Raw genomic sequence first — 22,709 nt, forward strand, 5'->3', positions numbered from 1 at the left:
TGACTAACCGCAAATAACTGTCTAAAAAGAAATAGAAAGTAATGAACTTTAAAATGCATTTTGTTCCACCCAAAGACTGTCTGTTTGTTAGGTTAGCAGGTATCAGTGTTTTAAAGTTATTTCACTGTCCCATGGTAGCTGCAACAACCCCCTCTGGATATTGCAGGGATCCATCACCTCGTATTTATCCTCATGTTCCTTCAAGGTCTTCTGATAGGGGGTTTTCCCACATAGTCCTCTTTAAAAGAACAGATATCATATGTCTCATGTTGTCTTCTCACACTTCAAACCCCACAATCTCTTAGCCCATAGATCACATTTCAAACAAATAATCTGAACATAACTCCACACACATTTTGGTATTTCTGTGCATTCTTGACAAGGGCTAAAATCAATATCCCAAAACGGTATCCAATATCCAAAAACAACACGTTTTTTCTGCGAACCTGCACTTCTCTTTTGTGGTGCTAATGTAAGGTTTTATGTCAGGGGAAACAGTGTTGCAGTAGTCTAGTGTGTGGTGTGGGAATTTTGGTGTTGGCATTGCCCTAAAAAATGGAACCGGACTGTCGGATTTCTAGAGAACCGAACTCACACCACCTTTCGTCTCCGGTCGCTTCAGGGACTCTTTTGAGGGGCCTGCGTTCCTTTTGAAGTGTTGACACTGCACCAACATTTTTAAGCGAACTGCGCTGAATTTTTTTGTTGTTGCTAAAAGGGACCAAGTGTGAAAAAATCCTTAGGAGCTCTCAATACACACACACACTAACCCTCTCCCCTCGATGGAAACATTTGTTTGATCTCATTAAGAGATTTCCTCATGGCTTTTATCATTGTGGCAGGGATGAGGGCCCCCTGTGTTGATCTTTAACACCCTGTGGTATTTGTTGCACACACACGTTTTAGAAACATTCAGAATCCAAAAGGTTGGATGTTTTTGTGTAATATTGTTTATCCTGACCCCCTTCCACATTGATCTTAGCTCGAGCACTGTTTATCAGGATGCATCCAGGATCCTTCTGAATGAGACCTCATCAAGATCAGTGGTTCTCTCTGCCGCAACTTCCACCCCTTCCCGGATTTTTTAGTCTCTCCTTTACATCCCTAATCTCATTTGCAGGAGGGGGGGGGGGGGGGGGGGTTGTTCCTGAACACTGCTGTCTTTTAGGGTGTTTTTACACATTTTGAGCAGTAGTTAGAATCAGTTTGATTATTTGTTACAATGTATTTTTTGGGGGGGTCCGGTTTGTTTCACATTGTCAAATGAACTAAAACTCCTAAAACAAATACGTGCCCATCCACTGTTTCTTGGACAAAAAAATGTGGTGTTCTATGCGTTCCCAGGTGCGGATAGTGTTCAAACTAGTCCAACCAAACTAAAGGGGATTGTTTGAAATGGTTGTTTTAGGTTTTACTGGAACTGAATAGTCTTTGTCGTAGATTTCATAACTTTTGAATTAAAAAGGTTACGCTGATGGTTCCTTCAAGTCCTACATAGTACAACTAAACACTGTGTTACTACAGCAGAAGCAATGAGAGCACCCGACTTCACTCAGTGGAGAATAGACTAAGAATGGATCATTTAAACAGGAAACGTTTCTGTGTTATTCATGCTCTTCAAGCTGGAGTGGAAGGCAACCTGTCAGCCTTTGTGGAATGTATCTTGGTGGATTATTATAGTAGTGAGAATGAAAAGAATAATTTTATTTCTCATGAACTGGACTGCCAGTCTGAGAGAGACATCAGTAGAGCATGTTAAATCAGTGGAGTGATAAAGACTACCATGAACACTACTACCACCGATATTTAAAATTTTTGCTGCCTTTTAAGCATTCTACTACAGTTAGCACACACACACGGACGCAGATGTTGAAGGCACTGCATCTCAGTGCAAAAGGCGTGACTACAGTCCCTGGTTTGAATCCAGGCTGTAGTACATACGGCTGTGATTGGGAGTCCCATAGGGCGGTGCACAATTGGCCCAGCGTCATCCGGGCCGTCATTGTAAATAATAATTTGTTCTTAACTGGCTTGTAGTGCAACATCTGAAAAATAGCGCACTTGGTAGTGTACCGGTGCTCGACCAGTTGGCAAAAGCCAACATCACCCACGACAGAGAATGGTTGATTGTCAAGGACAATCATTTCCATTATCTTGGCTTTAATGGGTTTCGCCTTTGAGTTGTCTCGCTGAAATTTTCTTACTCTTTCAAATAAATGCTTGACTTGTTGACTGCTCGATCCACACAACAGACGTTGTGGGCTAGGTTAGGAATGCTGTGTGGCACGTGTAGCGCCAAATTTAACATGGAGCGTCATTACACCATGTTATATAGGTATGCACGTTAGCTTTGACATCGTTTTTTTAACATCGGCTTTAAACTAGACATCTGGCCGATACCGATGTTGGCATTTTTAGCTATTATCGGCCGATTCCAATATGTTCACCGATATATCGTGCATCCCTACTGTTTGTTATTAAATCCCTCTTCTTCCCTGTGCTCCGCTTTTACAGCAAGATGTGGAGACGTTTACAGACATCGAGAAACTCTACCTCTACCTTAAGTTGCCTTCTGGTCCCAGCAACAGTGAAAAAAGGTAATTGATCATTCTGTCATTTGATTGAACATAGTTTGTTTTGTGTCATGTCTAGATGCAGTTCCACACAATTTGCACATGACTTAGCCTGTTGTTCATCTACCCCATTATCCATTAGCCTAGTAGCATAATATAGATGTTCTGCACCCTATCCTATCCCCACATGCTACAATGGTTGTCAACATTAGCTTGGACTGTGGTTAAGTCAAACTCTGCTCATTATGCCATACTCTCTCCCTTAGAGAGAAAATAGGCTTCGGCTGTTTAAAAAAAATTGCATTGATTGATTTGATATTGAACTACCGGTTAGGGGGGTGTGTGTGTGTTCAAACATTCTCTCTTCAATAGCAAATAAGCTTTGGTGCTGTTGATTTGATAATGATTTCCCACAATGACTATCACCTGTGTGTGTGTTCTGATTGAAAATCCTTACTTAATAACTTATTAATAACATCTTTCCTCAACCCTTCATGTTTGACCTTTTTGCAAAATATGTGTAGATTTATGCCTTGTCTTCTCTCTAATGTATATTTGATCTGTAACACACACACACACACACACACACACATACGCACGCTTAATTCCAAATGACCCAAGCCCCTACTCCCTAGGAATGTGTGCAGATCTGAGACGATTGGATATGTATTAGGCCTAAGGAATACTGTAATAGCTTTACTTCTGATAGTCTAAGAGGAATTTCCCCACATTGTTTGAACTTATCCAATCCTCTCATCTACAGAAGTGTCCAGGGGCAGTGGCTTGAAGTTAGTTTAGCATCAGGTGACAAACACACACTGCTCATTGATGTTGTCAATATCATACCTTGATTGAAAAGCAATGATCAATTCCTACTTGTTCTCCACATCTAATCCTCATCACCTCAACTCCCCAACACTCCACACGATGCCCATCAGGACTGAGAGAGGGTCTGCCAGTCCTGGAGAACTGTCATGGTACATAAACCTCTCTCACTTACAACACAGAGACATGGGGGTGATGTGTGTTGGTTGCGTTTGAAAAATGGGGCGGGAAAGGTAGATCCGACTGTAAAATGTTTTTTTTGTGATTGTATTGTAAATAACCTATTTTCTCCTGCTTTCTCTAGCAGTGATCAGAGCTCCATGTCATCAAGCCGCACTCAACAGATGCACGCGTTCAACTGGATTCGCAGTCACCTAGAGGAACACCCAGAAACCTCTCTGCCCAAACAGGAGGTCTATGATGAGTACAAGTGGGTATCTGACTGAGAAAGGGGACATAGGGAAGTGTGAAGCACTGTTAAATACAAATAAAAAACTGTCACCCTGTTTTGATGTTCTGGAAAGGGACACCGGACCAATTTAGAAACATATTGATAGCACTGTGTACAGGTATTTTAGGGAATTTGGGATACCTGATAGGTTAAATTCCATACCAGGTGTAAATGGATGGATTTACTTTTGAATTTGATTTCCATGAGTACTTGACTTCTAAGAGGTTTCACAAGAACAAGGTACACATTTGTATGGCCGTTTTATTTTATGACATGAGATACATGTTATGAAAGTACATAACATTTGGCTGTTACTAAATAAATAAACCTTTAATATACACTGCCAGCTATGAAGGATCTACATACTGCCAGCCAAAGCACCAATATAAATAGATGCAGCAAGCATGGGAAAAGATGTGCACCATGTGTTGGTAACACTAGAACGGAAAGTCTGAAATGCTATGTGACTGTTATGTAACACGCAGTTTGACGTCCTCATTCATTGCAAATGAAAGTACTAATAATGTTTCAGATTTCTATGGGAACGTCTTCGCCCAGATGTCACTGTTTTGATGTGACTGTCTTTTATTTGATATTTAACATAGTTTATTTGGTTTTACTGAGATTTCCAATACCTTGTTTATCTGAACCTTACTTCCCCTGTACAACAAATGTTTACTGTCTGTGTCTGCCTCTTGTTTGTTTGTTTCAGGAGCTATTGTGACAATCTCTGCTACCACCCACTGAGTGCGGCGGACTTTGGAAAGATCATGAAAAATGTATTTCCAAACATGAAGGCACGTCGACTTGGCATGAGAGGCAAATCAAAATATCCTTCACTGGAATGGTTTGTAGCGAACAATCTGGCCTCTCTGGACTCTGGTCGCAGAACATCTGTTGTGTCAGTTCATGGAGCCTCTAAATATAGAACTGAAATTAAATCAAATAAAGCGGCCTCTGCCTGGAGAGTAGTATAGTAGGACAGAGACACTTAGGGGAATCACTGTGTTCTTGACCTTCAGGAAACAATTTGTGAAATGTCTTTTCAATGTCTTTTCCATGAGATCACGACTCTAGACTTGGCAAAGCTACAGTCTCCAATGAGATTAGCGTCCGTTAAATTAGTCAAGTGACAAGTGACTTCGTTCTTATTAAGGTGGAGTTCAAAAAAAGAATAGCATAAAATACTTGCGTATGAATGCAGTTTTTATTTTCAATGCTGAGCCTTTCTGAAATAGACCTTGTTTTTATATGACGGTTGCAATGGCAACGGAAACTCAATATGAGCGACCAAGTCAAATCAGACCAAATCAGAACATCTTGAGCTGTGGCTTGCTTAGTAATCTATATCTTCCTTTTTAAATGAACTATTTTCTGTTACCAAAGTTAATACACACTCTACAAAGTTCATTCAAGATCACACTCTTGGACCTATTTGTCAGTATTTTATCATTTGTTTTGTGTGAGAGAAAGTGAGTCATTCATAACTGTGCTATAACTCTGAGTAGCTCTTTGTCTGGTTGTGTGAGACACCTCCTAAGTGTATGCAAGTGTTCAGCAGGGAGCACCTGCTGTCACACTCTCACACACCAGAATCTGATAAAAGTCTAGCTCTCACCACAAATCCACAGTGCCTTATTTTGGCAGTGGAGTTGGTCACATCTCCAAAGGTTGGAGGGGGAAGAGAAGGTTCAGGGGGAGTGTGAGAGGCCTGAGGGGCTGAGGGATTAGTAGTAGAGTGACTAGTGACTGATGCTGACTGGGAGATAGGTCGCAGTTGTAAATTAGAACTTTTTCTTAACTGGGCCTACCTGCTTAAATAAAGGTGAAAAAAAAAATAATAATAGCCGTCTCAGCTTCTTCCTCAGATCTGTCTGAGTGACAACTGACCTTCTGCCCTGAGTCACTTTTCTTACCCTATCCTGTGGGGCAATCTCAGTCTCTTATGGCTAGAATGGTCCCTGAAGCACTAATGCCTGGCTCTTTACAGACAAACAACCAACATATTTTAGCACCTCCATAAATTAACTCTTAAATATTTGACCGTTTAGTGTTTTTTGAACCTTAACCCCTGCTCACATACTGCTATAGTGGACTGAGGAAGAAAGCCTTTGTCCACATGCCATCTTTACCCAACCTGGAGTTACATAAAACAGGGGACGGGGTAAGTTGTCTGTCTGCCTTCCTCTCTCAAGGTCTTTACCTTATTTAAATAGATTTTCAAGAAAATAAGTAAGAAATGTTTGCCTAACTGTAGTCCAACCATAACATAACTTTCATTAATTGAATGTGTTAAGAAAAGGACTACGTTTTGAGGCTTCATATTGAACTAAAAGTAATACAGGGATATGTACGACTATAATTCCTAACACCTGTACGTGTGCCTATGTTATGCTTCAGTGTGAGGTGCTGGAGGCCTCAGGTCAGCTGTGCAGTGCGGAGGAGGAGGTGCGCTCTGCGGCCTGTGGCCTGGTGTGTGAGTGGGCCCAGAAGGTGCTGAGCCGCCAGTTTGATGCTGTGGAGGACCTGGCTCGCTTCCTCCTCAACAGCCACTATATCGGCACCAAATCTGTGGCAGCCCTCACTGTCATGACTGGTACACCAACAGGTGACAATACAGTGCATCCGCAAAGTATTCAGACCCCTTGAACTTTTCCACATTTTGTTACGTTACAGCCTCATTTTAAAATGACAAAGCAAAAACAGGTTAAGGCTTTTTTGCAAATGTATTAAAAAATAAATAAAACTGATTACATAAGTATTCAAACCCTTTACTTAGTACTTTGTTGAATCACATTTTGGCAGCAATCACAGCCTTGAGTCTTCTTGGGTATGACGCTACAAGCTTGCCACACCTTTATTTGGGGAGTTTCTCCCATTCTTCTCTGCAGATCCTCTCAAGCTCTGTCAGGTTGAATGGGGAGCTTCGCTGCAATGCTATTTTCAGGTCTCCAAAGATGTTTGATCGGGTTCAAGTCCGTGCTCTGCCTGGGCCACACAAGGACCTTCAGAGACTTGTCCCAAAGCCACTCCTGCGTTGTCTTGGCTGTGTGCTTAGGGTCGTTGTACTGTTGAAAGGTGAACCTTTGGCCCAGTCTGAGGTCCTGAGCGCTCTAGAGCAGGTTTTCATCAAGGATCTCTGTACTTTGCGCCGTTCATTGTTCCCTCAATGCTAAATACTTATGTAAATAAGGTATTTCTGTTTTTTATTTTTAATACATTTCCAAAAATGTATATAAACCTGTTTTTGCTTTGCCATTTTAGGAAAAGGCTGCAACGTAACAAAATATGTGAAAAGTTAACGGCTCTGAATACTGTCAGTGTGCACTGTATGTTTTGATAGTCAAACTTCACTTGTCCTTTCACTGCCTCATGTATGGTGAACAGTGAAATGTTTCCATCTAGTGGCAGATATTTCTCATTGACCTGCTATAGTGCATTTACATACCACCTCCTGTCAGTCCCTAAAAGCCATCCCATTAGGTACAGATGTCAATTCAACGTCTATTCCACATTGGTTCAATTACATTTCATTGAAATGATGTGGAAACATCATTGATTCAACCAGTTTGTGCCCAGTGGGATAGTTATGCTTTCTTCAAAATAGAAGCTGCTCTGTCTAGGAGGACCATGACAATTTGTTAACTCAAAATATGTGTTAACCTGTTTCTGTCTTCCTCTGTCTCCTCCCTTTAGGAGTTAAAACGCCACTGCCATCCTCAGCATTCGCACCAACAGCTGAAGCCCACTCCTTCCAGTCCCAAGTGAAGACCCTGCCCTCTCCCTCCATCGATGCCAAGCAGCAGCTCCAGCGGAAGATCCAGAAGAAGCAGCAGGAGCAGATGCTGCACTCCCCCCTCCCCGGAGAGGCTCAGTCTAGGCGGGCTGACGGGGGCACGCCTGGGGTCGGCTCCATTACCTGTAGAAGCCCAGCCCTGCTCTCCCCACATCCCACCATTGGCATTATGGTAGCTGCAGTCCCCAGCCCCATCACGGTAAGCCAAGCTTGTATTCTACTTCTGTGTTTGTCTAAGCTTACTCTATATATCCCACTGTCTTTGCAGTGTTCCTGTTACTCATCTATACAAGCGATAACTTTGTGTTGCCTATATCACATGTGCAACAGAAGCTATTCATAACTGGAGTTATGAAAGTGTTGCATACTTTTACAGTTGACGTTGGAAGTTTACATACACTTAGGTTGGAGTCAATAAAATTTGTTTTTCAACCACTCCACAAATTTCTTGTTAACAAACTATAGTTTTGGCAAGTCGGTTAGGACTAGAGGTCAACCGATTATGATTTTTCAACGCCGATACTGATTAATCGGCTGGTTTTTATTGATTTATTTATCTGTAATAATGACAATTACAACAATACTGAATGAACACTTATTTTAACCTAATATAATACATCAATAAAAATCCATTTAGCCTCAAATAAATAATGAAACATGTTCAATTTTGGTTTAAATAGTGCAAAAAACAAAGTGTTGGAGAAGTAAAAGTGCAATATGTGCCATGTAAAAAAGCTAACGTTTGAGTTCCTTGCTCAGAACATGAGAACATATGAAAGCTGGTGGTTCCTTTTAACATGAGACTTCAATATTCCCAGGTAAGAGGTTTTAGGATGTAGTTAATATAGTATTTATAGGACTATTTCTCTCTATACCATTTGTATTTCATATACCTTTGACTATTGGATGTTCTTATAGGCACTATAGTATTGCCAGTGTAACAGTATAGCTTCCGTCCCAAATCATAGACTTAATTATAACATAACAATTAGAAATACGAGCCGTTGGTCATTAATATGGTCGAATCCGGAAACTATCATTTCGAAAACAAAACGTTTATTATTTCAGTGAAATACGGAACCGTTCGGTATTTTATCTAACGGGTGGCATCCCTAAGTCTAAATATTGCTGTTATATTGCACAACCTTCAATGTTATGTAATAATTACGTAAAATTCTGGTAAATTAGTTCACAATGAGCCAGGCTGCCCAAACTGTTGCATATACACTGACTCTGCGTGCAATGAACGTAAGAAAAGTGACACAATTTCACCTGGTTAATATTGCCTGCTAACCTAGATTTATTTTAGCTAAATATACAGGTTTAAAAATAATACTTCTGTGTATTGATTTTAAGAAAGGCATGGGTGTTTATGGTTAGGTACAGTCGTCCAAAGAATGTGCTTTTTTCGCAAATGCGCTTTTGTTAAATCATCCCCCAGCGTTGCATCGATTATATGTAACGCAGGACACGATAGATAAACTATTAATATCATCAACCATGTGTAGTTAGTTATAACTAGTGATTATGATTGATTGTTTTTTATAAGATAAGTTTAATGCTAGCTAGCAACTTACCTTGGCTTCTACTGCATTCGCTTAACAGGCAGGCTTCTCGTGGAGTGCAATGAGAGGTAGGCGGTTAGAATTTTGGACTAGTTAACTGTAAGGTTGCAAGTTTGGATCCCCCGAGCGGACAAGGTGAAAATCTGTCGTTCTGCCCCTGAACAAGGCAGTTAACCCACCGTTCCTAGGCCGTCATTGGAAATAAGAATGTTTTCTTAACTGACTTGCCTAGTTAAATAAAGGTATACAACTTTTTTTTTTTTTTTTTATCGGCAAAATCGGCGCCCAAAAATACCAATTTCCGATTGTTATGAAAACTTGATATCGGCCCTAATTAATCGGCCATTCCGATTAATCGGTCGACCTCTAGTTAGTTGCATGACACAAGTAATTTTCCAACAATTGTTTGCAGACAGATTATTTCACTTATAATTCACTGTATCACAATTCCAGTGTGTCAGAAGTTTACATACATGAAGTTGACAGCTTTTAAACAGCTTGGAAAATTCCAGAAAAATGATGTCATGGCTTTAGAAGCTTCTGATAGGCTAATTGACATCATTTGAGTCAATTGGAGGTGTACCTGTGGATGTATTTCAAGGCCTACCTTCAAACTCAGTGCCTCTTTGCTTGACATCATGGGAAAATCAAAAGAAAGACCTCAGAAAATAAATTGTAGACTTCCACAAGTCTGGTTCATCCTTGGAAGCAATTTCCAAATGCCTGAAGGTACCACATTCATCTGTACAAACAATAGTATGCAAGTATAAACACCATGAGACCACGCAGCCGTCATACCGCTCAGGAAGGAGACGCGTTCTGTCTCCTAGAGATGAACGTACTTTGGTGTGAAAAGTGAAAATCAATCCCAGAACAACAACAAAGGACCTTGTGAAGATGCTGGAGGAAACAAGAAAAAAAGTATCTATATCCACAGTAAAACGAGTCCTATATCGACATAACCTGAAAGGCCGCTCAGCAAGGAAGAAGCCACTGCTCCAAAACCGTCATAAAAACGCCAGACTACGGTTTGCAACTGCACGTGAGGACAAAGATCGTACATTTTGGAGAAATGTCCTCTGGTCTGATGAAACAAAAATAGAACTGTTTGGGCATAATGACCTTCGTTATGTTTGGAGGTAAAAGGGGTAGTCTTGCAAGCCAAAGAACACCATCCCAACCGTGCAGCACGGGGGTGGCAGCATCATGTTGTGGGGGTGCTTTGATGCAGGAAGGACTGGTGCACTTCACAAAATAGATGGCATCATGAGGGAGGATAATTATGTGGATATATTGAAGCAACATCTCAAGACATCAGTCAGGAAGTTAAAGCTTGGTAGCAAATGGGTCTTCCAAATGGACAATGACCCCAAGCATACTCCCAACGTTGTGGAAAAACGGCTTAAGGACAACAAAGTTAAGGTATTGGAGTGTGTATCACAAAGCCCTGACCTCAATCTTATAGAACATTTGTGGGTAGAACTGAAAAAGCATGTGGGAACATGGAGGCCTACAAACCTGACTCAGCTACCCCAGCTCTGTCAGGAGGAATGAGACAAAATTCACCCATCTTATTTTGGGAAGCTTGTAGAAGGCTACCTGAAACATTTGACCCAAGTTAAACAATTTAAAGGCAGCTACCAAATACTAATTGAGTGTATGTAAACTTCTGACCCACTGGGAATGATGAAATAAATAAAAGCTGAAATCATTCTCTCTGCTATTATTCTGACATTTCACATTCTTAAAATAAAGTGATTATCCTTAACGGACCTAAAACAGGGAATTTTTACTCAGATTAAATGTCAGGAATTGTGAAAAAACTGAGTTTAAATGTATTTGGCTAAGGTGAATGTAAACTTCTGACTTCAACTGTACATCTTATTAATACTTTTTTGTGTCACGTTTTTCTATGCTGTATATGCAGGTACAAAGGAGCAGGCAGCTGATGTCCCCCAGTCCTGTGGGAACATCGGAGGGCAAGATTCTGCCTGTCAACTTCCAAGTGGTGACCCAGTCAATGCAGCCTGTCAAGTGTCCCAAGACCCCTCAGAATATCCCAGCCAGCCCTGTGGGGGACCGCTCTGCCCGTCACCGCTATGCCCAGATCCTGCCTAAACCCTCAGCCACCAGCGCCATCACCCTGCGCTCGCCCCCCACCCTGCTCATCACCAACAGCCCCATCAAGACCGTGATGCAGCCCACACCCCACATCAGCTCTGTCAACGTGGTCAAGATGACCACCATATCCCTGGCTCCCAACTGCAGCACTACAACAACCTTAACAAACACCACCTTAAGGCCTGCCTCTGCTGGCATGGGCAGCACTGTAGCCCTGGAGGAGAGCAGACCCAGCCCGCGGGCCAGGAGTGGCTCTGCAGCCCCCATCCTGTCCCCCTTAGCCAGGTCAGGCCGGGCCACCACCACCCCTACCATCGACATCAAGATGATTGAGGGTGAAGCCATAAGTGAAGGCAGTCCGGCCCTGGGTGCTAGCAGGCTTACTATGGCTCAGGAAGCTGCAGGGGGCCAGAGGGCTGGAGGAGCTGTACCAAGGGCTGCCAGTGTGCCCATGCCTCACACTAAAGGCTCCCTGGGACTGGAGGCAATGGCTGGAACCAATTGCAATGGCAAGTCCTCTTTGCGCAACAACACTGTGGCAGCTACAGCTGGTAGCAATAATAACACCAATAACGAAAGTACTTTGTATTTGACGGTCTCCAATCAGAATACCAGCACCACTCTGTCACCCAATGGCGGCACTGTTGCCACATCACTCATCGCCTCCAAGAGCCCCAGGAAACGCCCAGGCGTCGGCCCAGAGTCTTATCCCACGCCTGTCAAAAGGGTCTTCATCTCCCAGCAACCTCTTGGGGGCTCCGATGGTTACAGACATGGGATTGGTGCAGGAGTGAAGAAACTCCCCAGGACAGGAACCCCGGTCAGACCTGAAAGTGCACCAGCCATTGGTAAAGTTACTGTGAAACTGAACTCCACTGTCCCAACTCGAATCCTGTCACTCTCTGATACCCCCATCGGAACCAGAGGCTTCCAGACTGTTGTCAAGCCACAGAGCTCCGTGCAGAGTAGAGACACTCCGATCACCATGGACACTAGCAGCATCAGCAACATTAGTGCCCCGGCTGGTCATGCACGAATTCAGCACCAGCAGCACATGACAGGTAACATGCAAGCCATGCCCAACAGCTCTGCCCTACTGGAGCAGTCTGCTGTGAGTGACCTGAGGAACACCATGTGGGTTGGGGGCCAGCTGGAGGGAGGTAAGCAACAGCAGCAGCAAGCCTACGCCCAGCAGATCACAGACCACAAGCAGGCATCCACACCGGTCATGGAGCCCCTGGCCATGATGGGCCAGGCCCCAGCCTCTAGCCAGCTCTCCATGCAGACAGACATGGACTACTTCCATTTCAATGATGACGATATGACCCAGGACAGCATTGTGGAGGAGCTGGTGCAGATGGAAGAGCAGATGAAGCTCAACAGCAGTCTGCAGGCCTTCGGAGCTAACGTGACGCTGCAAGGCCAACAGTCTGTAATGCAGGGCAACATGATGTCCTCCAACCAGACAATGACCCCTTACTTCCAATCAGTACACAGCAGCACCACCCCTGTCCAAAACCCTACCCTAACTCCCACATCCACCTCTGAGATGATGGGAGGAGGCCAGGGCCTGACTAGGGAGAGCCCCTGCTCCCGCATGGCCCCCACCACCCCGGTGGACAGTGCCCTGGGGAGCAGCCGACACACCCCCATCGGCACTCCACACTCCAACTGCAGCGGCAGCGTGCCCCCCAGCCCTGTGGAGTGCAGGAACCCCTTTGCCTTCACTCCCATTAACTCCAGCACTACAGGCTACCACGACGGCAGCATTGTCTCCAGCAGCCCTGTCAAGCCCATGCAGAGGCCCATGGCTACTCACCCAGACAAGGCCAAACTGGAGTGGATGAACAATGGTTACAACAAAAGCGGGGGGAACTCCATCAACGGCATCAGTATCCTCCCCAGCTATCAGGACCTGGTCGACGACCACTTCCGAAAGCCCCATGCCTTCGCCATCCCTGGCCAGTCCTATCAGTCTCAGACGAGGCACCACGACGGACACTACGGCCGCCTGACACCCATCTCTCCGGTGCAGCAGCAGGCAGCCAGTATGGCCAACCTGAACAAGCAGGAGAGCTTCGCTGTGCCCGCCCCTCTGGACAACAAGACCACCAGTACATCTTCAGCAAGCGGGACCTTCCGCTGTCGTAGTGTGAGCCCTGCCGTGCGCCAGCGAAACCTGAGTGGCAACCAGAGTGGCAACATCCCCCGAACAGTGGTGTCCCCCTTCACCTCCCCCGTGACCCCCGAGATGATCAACATCTTCGCCAACAGCCATGGGGACGTCAGCAGCATGGCACAGAGGAGCCAGTCTGTGCCTGTTAACGTGATGATGCAGACGGAGGTGCTGCCCATGCAGGGCCAGACCAACAGCAAAAAGATCACCAACGTGCTCCTGAGCAAGATGGACGGGGACAGTGACGACGCGGTGCGGGGCCTGGGTATCAACAACCTTCCGTCCAACTACACAGCCCGCATGAACCTCACCCACATCTTAGAGACCACTCCCAGCTTCCCCAGAAGTGCCAACCATCAGACTCTGATGACTTCCAACACTCAGAATGCGTACGAGTTTCAGAAGCCTGGTTACCTCATGAAGAACTCTAGGAACGAACAGATGATTCTCTCAGCAGGTGACAGCCAAGCACAATCGGCTACTGGAGAACAGCAGCATCAGCAGAGCCAGCCTATGCTGCTGGCCCAGAACCTTCAGCAGCAGCAACAACAACAGCTGCAGCTAGATTTCAGCACCACCGTTAAAGACCTCTTAGTGGACGGCAGCCTTACTCCTGGCAATCAGCTTGTGGGACAGGTGTCAGAACTCAACCCTGTGGGGTCTGATTTTCGATTGACCTCTGATCTTTCCAGTAGCATCAATGACCTGAACAATTTGGACACAAACCTTCTGTTTGACCCCAATCAGCAGCAGGGACAATATGAAGACTCTACACTGGAGGAACTGAAGAATGATCCGCTGTTCCAGCAGATTTGCAGCGAGACTGCGAATTCCAATGGATTTGATTGGCTGGAAAGTAAAGACCAGCCCACAGTCGGGTTAATGGGTTAATATGGGCTCTGCTTTTATTTCATGAAGGTGAAATGATTTGTTTATACCTATTGTTTTGTAAAAATCTTCTTTGTAATTATTCACATTGACATTGTATAGCACACTGCAACACTCGGGATACAATGACTTTTGTCCAGTCTAAGTGCCAGGCTGAACAGAAATGATCACACTTACAAATATGCTGGTTTTCTCTCACAGCTCATCGCTGGTGCTGACTCATCCATTTCTCCCTCTTCAGACATCATAGTTTTTCAAGAGCATTTAGATCAAGACAGTAGAATAACAAGTATTTTTACATTTTCAGAAGGACAGGATATAAAGAGAGAGATGTTTGGTAATCTTTAAGAGATCTGTAGACTATCATTTTGGATAAAGTTTTTGTTCAGGAGCTGTTGACTAAAACAAGAGGTTTGGCAAATAATTGGCAACTGTTCCTCCCTCTGTAAATTGTTTTACTTCCATTGAGGTAGATCTGAAGATAGACTTCATCAGACAAATAATTTGGAATTGCTTTAGAAGCATACTGTTGTGCAAGAACGGTAAATGGGGTGTATGCTCACCTAATATGCCCCTGTACCTCTCAATGAAGAGTTGAGATACCTCGAGAGGGCATTTGCAGTAGCATGCACTGGTACTAATGTTTCTCATTGCCGTTTCAAGTCTTCTTAAGGATTGCAGGTGCAAGACAAATATACCAAAATCAATCGATGGTTAAAAAAATTCCCCCATAATCTGTAAATAAAAATGTTTTGTTGGTCTACTTAAAGAACCATGTTTTAAATATTTCCACACTGGTTGGAATAATACTGTGAAAATGATAATGCCCTTTTAGTGTAGGAGCTGTTTGAAAAGACCGCCTAAAATGTCAGCCTGTTTAGATGAGATGGAGTTTTGGCCTGCATGGTGACATCACCTGGCAGTATATGTATTTAATAGACCAATAAGAAAGAGTTCCAAACCTTCTGCCAATAACAGCTAGTTTTTAGGTTTCCCCTCCCTACTCAGTCCTAGCAAAATTCTTGCTTGAGAATTTGTTCTTTGCTAAGAACCTATTTTGTATTTGTACTTTTTGCCCATTTCTTTCAATTAAATCACAGTAAGGTACTTCATTTTTACCCAGAAATAAATTATTTGATATTGAGATAAAAAAAAAAACAGCTGTGTTCGACCTTTAACATACATTGTTTGCAATGATATTGAGGCAAACTAGTTCCATTCTCTCAGAATTTGGATTTTTACAAGTAGGAAAACGGCAGCTGTTTGAAAAAGAATCTGTGTGACTACAGAATATTATTCAAACTATAGATTTAAAGGTCAAGATATACTGTCTGTATACTAAACTTGTCAGAAGATGTCTGATTGTCCGTTTTGCTGAAATGTTATGCAAACTTTACAAATAAGATATTGACCACTCAAATTCCAGTGTGCATGGTACAAAAAATGTAGGCTATTAAATTGAGATTTGAATGTACTATGTCTTTTCACCTTTTCAGATTTCCCCTCATGTCCCAGTAGTTAATGCACTTTGAGTACACTGAAACTCAGAGCAGGTAGCTGAAGAACAACAGATGGTATCTGTTAATATTGTCATTTTTTAGGCTTGCTTCTCCCACATTTTGCCCTGAATGCTGACATTCTTACTGTAGTTGAGCTCCCCTGTCCTTAGTGTCGAAAGGATTGCTTTGTTTAGAATCGTATATGTTTATAAGAATTAAAACAACCATAATAAAGACCTGTAATGGGGATAGCTTGCACTTTAGTGACTGCAGAACTAAAGGAAATAGGCTTTAAGATGGAGGACAGTTAAATCTTGTATTTAAACCGTATAATGCAGAAGATGACCCTTTTCACCTCTGTCAAGCTTTTTAAGACTTTTATTTACGTTCTTTGACTATTTGGCGGGTATCATTTTAATTAACAGAAATATATTGATTTAAGTAAGGAAGTGGAGGAATATATGAATAGGAATTTAACCTTATGACACCCCTATACCAAAGTGTATTGACTGGAGATGACCCTGCCCTGTTTCAGTCGTGTATCTATTTGGGGGAAAATGACTATTCTGGTTCTGATTTATTTTAACACTATGCATTTTTTACTTATCAAAGCGGCTGCTACTGTCAAAGTAGGTTACTGCAGGTTTATGTAAATGTATGTAGTTTTTCCCTTTAAAAAAAAAATGTCATGTTACATACATTCAGTAAAAAATGTGATGGATATGAAGTGATTTAGATTCAATTAAAGTTAATAGTTTAGTTTAATATTATGCCATTAGATATTCAAAGTCCTTCCTATAAAAAGGCACAAAAGTGCATATTTTACCGTCATACATTGAAAGCTATTCCCCGTACATTAGTCTAGATCCAGTAGAAAATACAGTATTATGGAATACTGTAATACAGAATTACATAAACATTTGTATAAATTGTCATTTTCTTCCCCTTGAATAATGTTCTTGTTGAGTTCATTAATCCACTGCATTTTATTCTAACAGTGAAGGGACGTGTTTCACCTGGAGACAAAAATTTGTAAAAAATTGAGTGGTAAAGTATGGGTCATCTACTACAGGTTTAAATAGCTTATAGTATAGTGAAGAACAGTGTGTGAATAAGGCATGCAAATCATAAAGGGAATAGCTAATTGGCCAGATCCTGTGGTTTTTATGAGCTTTTAATCTTCTGAGCCTTATATCCATACCAAAGAGTAACTAATTAGTGTGAGAAAAAAAAGCATTAAATAGTTTTTTTTTTTTTAGAAGAAGAACCCACAAATAACCCAGTCATTTGCCTATTTGCCTGACATCAGTCAAATACCTTTATATGGCCATTTGGAATTGTCCTTCTTTCAGGTGGGATGGTTGAAAATAATTTGAGGAAATTGTGAAACTGGCAACTGATCTGTAGCACTGGAAAACATGCTGAAAACCACACTACTGTTCTGGTTTATAAAAACCAATGTAGCAGGACAATATTGGGGTTAATTCAGTTGACTGTTGTAAGTGTTCCTCTCATTTTGAACCCCACAGTTTGTACGTATGAAAGCTCTGACACTGTATTGATATAACTTAAACTGGTTCTGTGCACCTGCACCCTCTGAAATGCTATATTGGTGATTTTGGATCAGGAGCCAGCTAAACTGTGCTTGGCCGCTGGCGCCCTTTCTTGTACAGATAATGCTGTGTGTTTGTTTTTTTCTTAGCTTGGTGTTTTTTTGTTTGCTTCCTGAGATTTATATTGGTTGGCTTTTTACAGAAGACGTCTGCTTCGAGTGAGAAAATAGCATGGGTATTTAAAAAAAAAAAAAGTATTATATTACCAGGTTGCATAGCTATCTTTCTCTGACAGATTTTGTGCCAAGAACATTGCAATGGACATCGGAATGTCATGGTTAAAATTTCAACAAGCTTTGAAGGTTCATGTTATTGCACTAAACATTTAATGAACCAAGGCATTGGCACCTCTTTTAGGACAAATGCATTAATTGAAGCAACCCAAATATTTTTTTAAAGAGCTTAACTAAGTGAAAAAATAATTGAAATGTCAATCAAAAAAATATGAGAACGCTAATTGTCTTGTGTAGCAATGTACCTTAATCTCAATGAGATACTTTTTTATTTTTTACTTCATTCTCATGAGAATATGAAACTCAATTTAAAGAAACATTTAAACAGAAATATTCTCAAATAAATCATTCACCATGTTAATAAATGATATGTGTGCATGTTTGTAGAATTCTATTGTACAGAGTATTTGTAACCACTTTGCTGTAATTCAGGATTGGTCCTGTCAATCGGAACAGAAAGGTATAGCGACTCACAAGTTACTTGCATTGTTTGACGTTTACTAATTCAGATTAATATTTGTTCTGTATGTTCAGGTTTTGAATCCGTTCTGTTTTAGATGTTTTTACTTTTTTTATGTAACTGTGAAGATTTATTTTTTTCTCTCCAGAAACCATTGAAAATAAGCACTGATGTTTGTACTTAAATGAAGACAAACCCTGTCTGTTCTTCTTTAAGTGCACAGGGGCAGCTGAGTCCTGTACTTTTCACAGACCTGGTATAAAGTCCCTTTAACCCTTGTTGTTGTCTAGTGTACAGCAGACCGTAGAGTAATTTGATAAAGTTGCTTTAGCGTTTCAGCAAAGTTTCTTCTGTCTTTTTTTAATTGAAAGTGCTCACTGATGTTGAGATTTTTTTAAAGGGTTTTTAAAACCAATAAACTTTTTTTTTAAGTACTTGAATATCTTGGTTTCAATTGTTGTTTTTCCACTCTACATGCATTTACACTACCTTCACTTAGCTAGAATCTTCTGGTTTGGTCCCACAAAGGTTTTATCCCCAGAGCTGTGATGATTCAAATAAATATGTATTTACTTTACTGTTAATCTCACTTTTGTTTTCAGTGTCCTTTTCCTCACCGTAGCTTAAGTTATTCAATATGAAGCTAAAAAGATATGGTGTGCCAAACACCACATTCCATAGATCCTATATCTATTCTAGTTGATTAAGTCACATGAGTGTGGAAGACCATGGTTTGAACTGATCTTCTCAAATCCTATTCCATAGGGGTTATTGAAAATGTTACAGTACCACAAAAGGAATGAAACCGCACTTGTGGGAAGTGTATTCACAATTTCCAATGATGTTATTTGTACGTTTTAGCATGTTTGATGTGAATGTGGTAATGATGTTCCAGAGAGTGGCTAATCTTTATATAGCCTGATGCAGCTCATGATAGAAAAACAATGCACATTTGGCATCATTTGCACCATCTGTCTGAGATATCAAGCCTGCTGATGAGAGCTGGCTAGTAGAAGAGCAGGAAAAAATGTCTGCTTCTAGTCTTTGTAAATTGCTTATAGCTCCAATGCTAATTCATGAGCTATGATCCCTTATTGATGTCACTTGTTAAATCCACTTCAATCAGTGTAGATGAAGGGGAGGAGACATGTTAAAGAAGGATTTTTAAGCCTTGAGACAATTGAGACATGGTTTGTGTGCCATTCAGAGGGTGAATGGGCAAGACAAAATATTTAAGTGCCTTTGAACAGGGTATGGTAATAGGTGCCAGGCGCACCAGTTTGAGTATCAAGAACTGCAATGCTGCTGGGTTTTCACACTCAACAGTTTCCCATGTGTATCAAGAATGGTCCATCACCCACAGGACATCCAGCCAACTTGACACAACTGTGGAAAGCATTGGAGTCAACATGGGCCAGTATCCCTGTAGAATGCTTCCGACACCTTGTAGAGTCCATGCCCCGACAAATTGAGGCTGTCCTGAGGGCAAAAGGAGGTGCAACTCAATATTAGGAAGGTGTTCCTAATGTTTTGTACACTCAGTGTAGTTCTATTGTAAAAATGGTGAGGGGAGATTACCATTTGGCTTAAAGAGCTTGTCTGCAAAAACATTCTCCAAATTAAAATGTTCTGCTGGTGAGAATGTTCCATTATGTAATGAACCAACTTGAACAGACTACTGTGCAACAGCAAACTGTGTAATTGGTCTGGTAAATACAATGTCCCACTCCATTGTCTGTTTTTGGAGTTGTTAACTAGCTGATACTGAACTGAGAATCTTCTAAAATTCCCAATGATGTGGTAGTTCAGTGATTTTGTAAATGTGTGGTAATTGAGGGAGAACAGCTGAATCAAGGCTTGAACCCAGGGCAAGTAAACTACCTCCCCAAAAAGCCCAAGATCTTTTGGTAGAGGACATATCCTCCCATTTATTATACAGTGCACTCATCGTACTCCATTCTAAACAGAAACGGGCTGAAGTTGAGAGCTAATGTTACATTTTACAATGCTGTCGCCTTGATTTGATCAAGATGATCATTGTAGAACACTATTGCTGAATTAAAAAAGTATAGTCCAAGTCCAATATTTTTTACTGATTTTTTTAAATTTCTTGACTTTTTGTACAGGTTCCAGCGAGGGACGGCATGAACATAAATACTTCTAAACAAGGTCAGTTGGATCAGGTATCTTTGAATGTGAACAACATCCTTTCGTCCATCTCATGGGATGTGGATTAACCTGTGTGTCATTCAACCGGTTTCCTAAATTATGACAACGAAGTAGTGCTTGTCTCAAGGTAACCCATTCATAGATGCTAACTACCTTTAGCTCCTATTGATGATAGTATCTTCTGGCCTGGGGAGTTTTGTTAAAAGCCCAGACGCGTGTGGTACGGTTTTGTTAACATATCAGCGAGAAATGATACTTTTTTTATGGTTAAATTACAGACCAAAGAACAGATTTCCACTGGTCTAATGTCCATTGCTCGTGTTTCTTGGCCCAAGCAAGTCTCATTATTATTGGTGTCCTTTAGTAGTGGTTTCTTTACAGCAATTTGGCCATGAAGGCCTGATTCACATAGTCTCCTCTGAACAGTTGATGTTGAGATGTGTCTGTTACTTGAACTCTGTGCAGCATTTATTTGGGCTGCAATTTCTGAAGTTGGTAACTAATGACATTATCCTCTGCAGGTAACTGGGTCTTCTTTTCCTGTGGTGGTCCTCATGAGAGCCAGTTTCATCATAGCGCTTGATGGTTTTTGCAACTGCACTTGAAGTAACTTTCAAAGTTCTTGAAATGGAAAAAAAGGAAAAAGAAATTCCACAAATTAACTTAACAAGGCACACCTGTTAATTGAAATGCATTCCAGGTGGCTACCTCATGAAGCTGGTTGAGAGAATGCCAAGAGTGTGGAAAGCTGTCATCAAGGCAATGGGTGGCTACTTTGAAGAACCTCAAATATTAAATATATTTTGATTTGTTTTTACACTTTTTTGGTTACTACATGATTCCATGTGTTATTTCATAGTTTTGATGTCTTCACTATTATTCTACAATGTAGAAAATGGTAAAAAAATAAAGAAAAACCCTTGAATGAGTAGGTGTGTCCAAACTTTTGACTGGTATTGTACATGTAGGTAGGGGTAAAAGTGACTAGGCAATCAGGATAGATAATAACAGAGTAGCAGAAGCGTATGTGTCTGTGTGAGCATGTGTGTGGTGTCAATAATATGCATGTGTATTGTGTGTGTGTGTGTGTGTGTGTGTGTGTGTGTGTGTGTGTGTGAGTGATTTGTAGTTTTTGTGTGTTGGAGATGTCCGTGTAGTATGTGTAAGTGTGTGGGTAGAGTTCATTGTGTGTGCATAGAGGAAGTGCAAAAAAAAAAAAGGGCAGGAAGCAAATGGTCTTTTTTATTTTTTTTATTTCACCTTTATTTAACCAGGTAGGCTAGTTGAGAACAAGTTCTCATTTGCAACTGCGACCTGGCCAAGATAAGGCATAGCAGTGTGAACAGACAACACAGAGTTACACATGGAGTAAACAATTAACAAGTCAATAACACAGTAGAAAAAAGGGGAGTCTATATATACATTGTGTGCAAAAGGCATGAGAAGGTAGGCAAATAATTACAATTATGCAGATTAACACTGGAGTGATAAATGATCAGATGGTTATGTACAGGTAGAGATATTGGTGTGCAAAAGAGCAGAAAAATAAATAAATAAAAACAGTATGGGGATGAGGTAGGTGAAAATGGGTGGGCTATTTACCAATAGACTATGTACAGCTGCAGCGATCGGTTAGCTGCTCAGATAGCAGATGTTTGAAGTTGGTGAGGGAGATAAAAGTCTCCAACTTCAGCGATTTTTGCAATTCGTTCCAGTCACAGGCAGCAGAGAACTGGAACGAAAGGCGGCCAAATGAGGTGTTGGCTTTAGGGATGATCAGTGAGATACACCTGCTGGAGCGCGTGCTACGGATGGGTGTTGCCATCGTAACCAGTGAACTGAGATAAGGCGGAGCTTTACCTAGCATGGACTTGTAGATGACCTGGAGCCAGTGGGTCTGGCGACGAATATGTAGCGAGGGCCAGCCGACTAGAGCATACAAGTCGCAGTGGTGGGTGGTATAAGGTGCTTTAGTGACAAAACGGATGGCACTGTGATAAACTGCATCCAGTTTGCTGAGTAGAGTGTTGGAAGCAATTTTGTAGATGACATCGCCGAAGTCGAGGATCGGTAGGATAGTCAGTTTTACTAGGGTAAGTTTGGCGGCGTGAGTGAAGGAGGCTTTGTTGCGGAATAGAAAGCCGACTCTTGATTTGATTTTCGATTGGAGATGTTTGATATGGGTCTGGAAGGAGAGTTTAGAGTCTAGCCAGACACCTAGGTACTTATATATGTCCACATATTCAAGGTCGGAACCATCCAGGGTGGTGATGCTGGTCAGGCGTGCGGGTGCAGGCAGCGAACGGTTGAAAAGCATGCATTTGGTTTTACTAGCGTTTA

The 22,709-nt window shown here is 41.8% G+C and overlaps 1 protein-coding gene across 5 annotated transcripts in view; it reads left to right on the forward strand.

Annotated features, from left to right (window-relative positions):
* The window catches only part of rfx7a (regulatory factor X7a), a 34,898-nt gene extending 16,258 nt beyond the window's left edge, over positions 1-18,640 (forward strand). The window contains exons 3-10 of one of the 5 annotated variants that reach the window (XM_021586241.3): positions 2,515-2,597; positions 3,512-3,550; positions 3,703-3,828; positions 4,562-4,678; positions 5,929-6,013; positions 6,250-6,457; positions 7,546-7,844; positions 11,138-18,640. In XM_021586241.3, coding sequence (XP_021441916.3) covers positions 2,515-2,597; positions 3,512-3,550; positions 3,703-3,828; positions 4,562-4,678; positions 5,929-6,013; positions 6,250-6,457; positions 7,546-7,844; positions 11,138-14,398 — 4,218 coding nt within the window. In that variant the 3' untranslated portion in view covers positions 14,399-18,640. The remainder of the gene's footprint in view (positions 1-2,514; positions 2,598-3,511; positions 3,551-3,702; positions 3,829-4,561; positions 4,679-5,928; positions 6,014-6,249; positions 6,458-7,545; positions 7,845-11,137) is intronic. The other 4 variants (XM_090222348.1, XM_021586242.3, XM_090222349.1 and 1 more) reach the window with 4 other exon arrangements.
* Positions 18,641-22,709: the final 4,069 nt, after the last annotated feature.

The sequence above is a fragment of the Oncorhynchus mykiss genome, chromosome 26 (genome assembly GCF_057628025.1).
Source record: "Oncorhynchus mykiss isolate SJ-2025 chromosome 26, ASM5762802v1, whole genome shotgun sequence".
In the NCBI taxonomy this organism is placed as follows: Eukaryota; Metazoa; Chordata; class Actinopteri; order Salmoniformes; family Salmonidae; genus Oncorhynchus; species Oncorhynchus mykiss.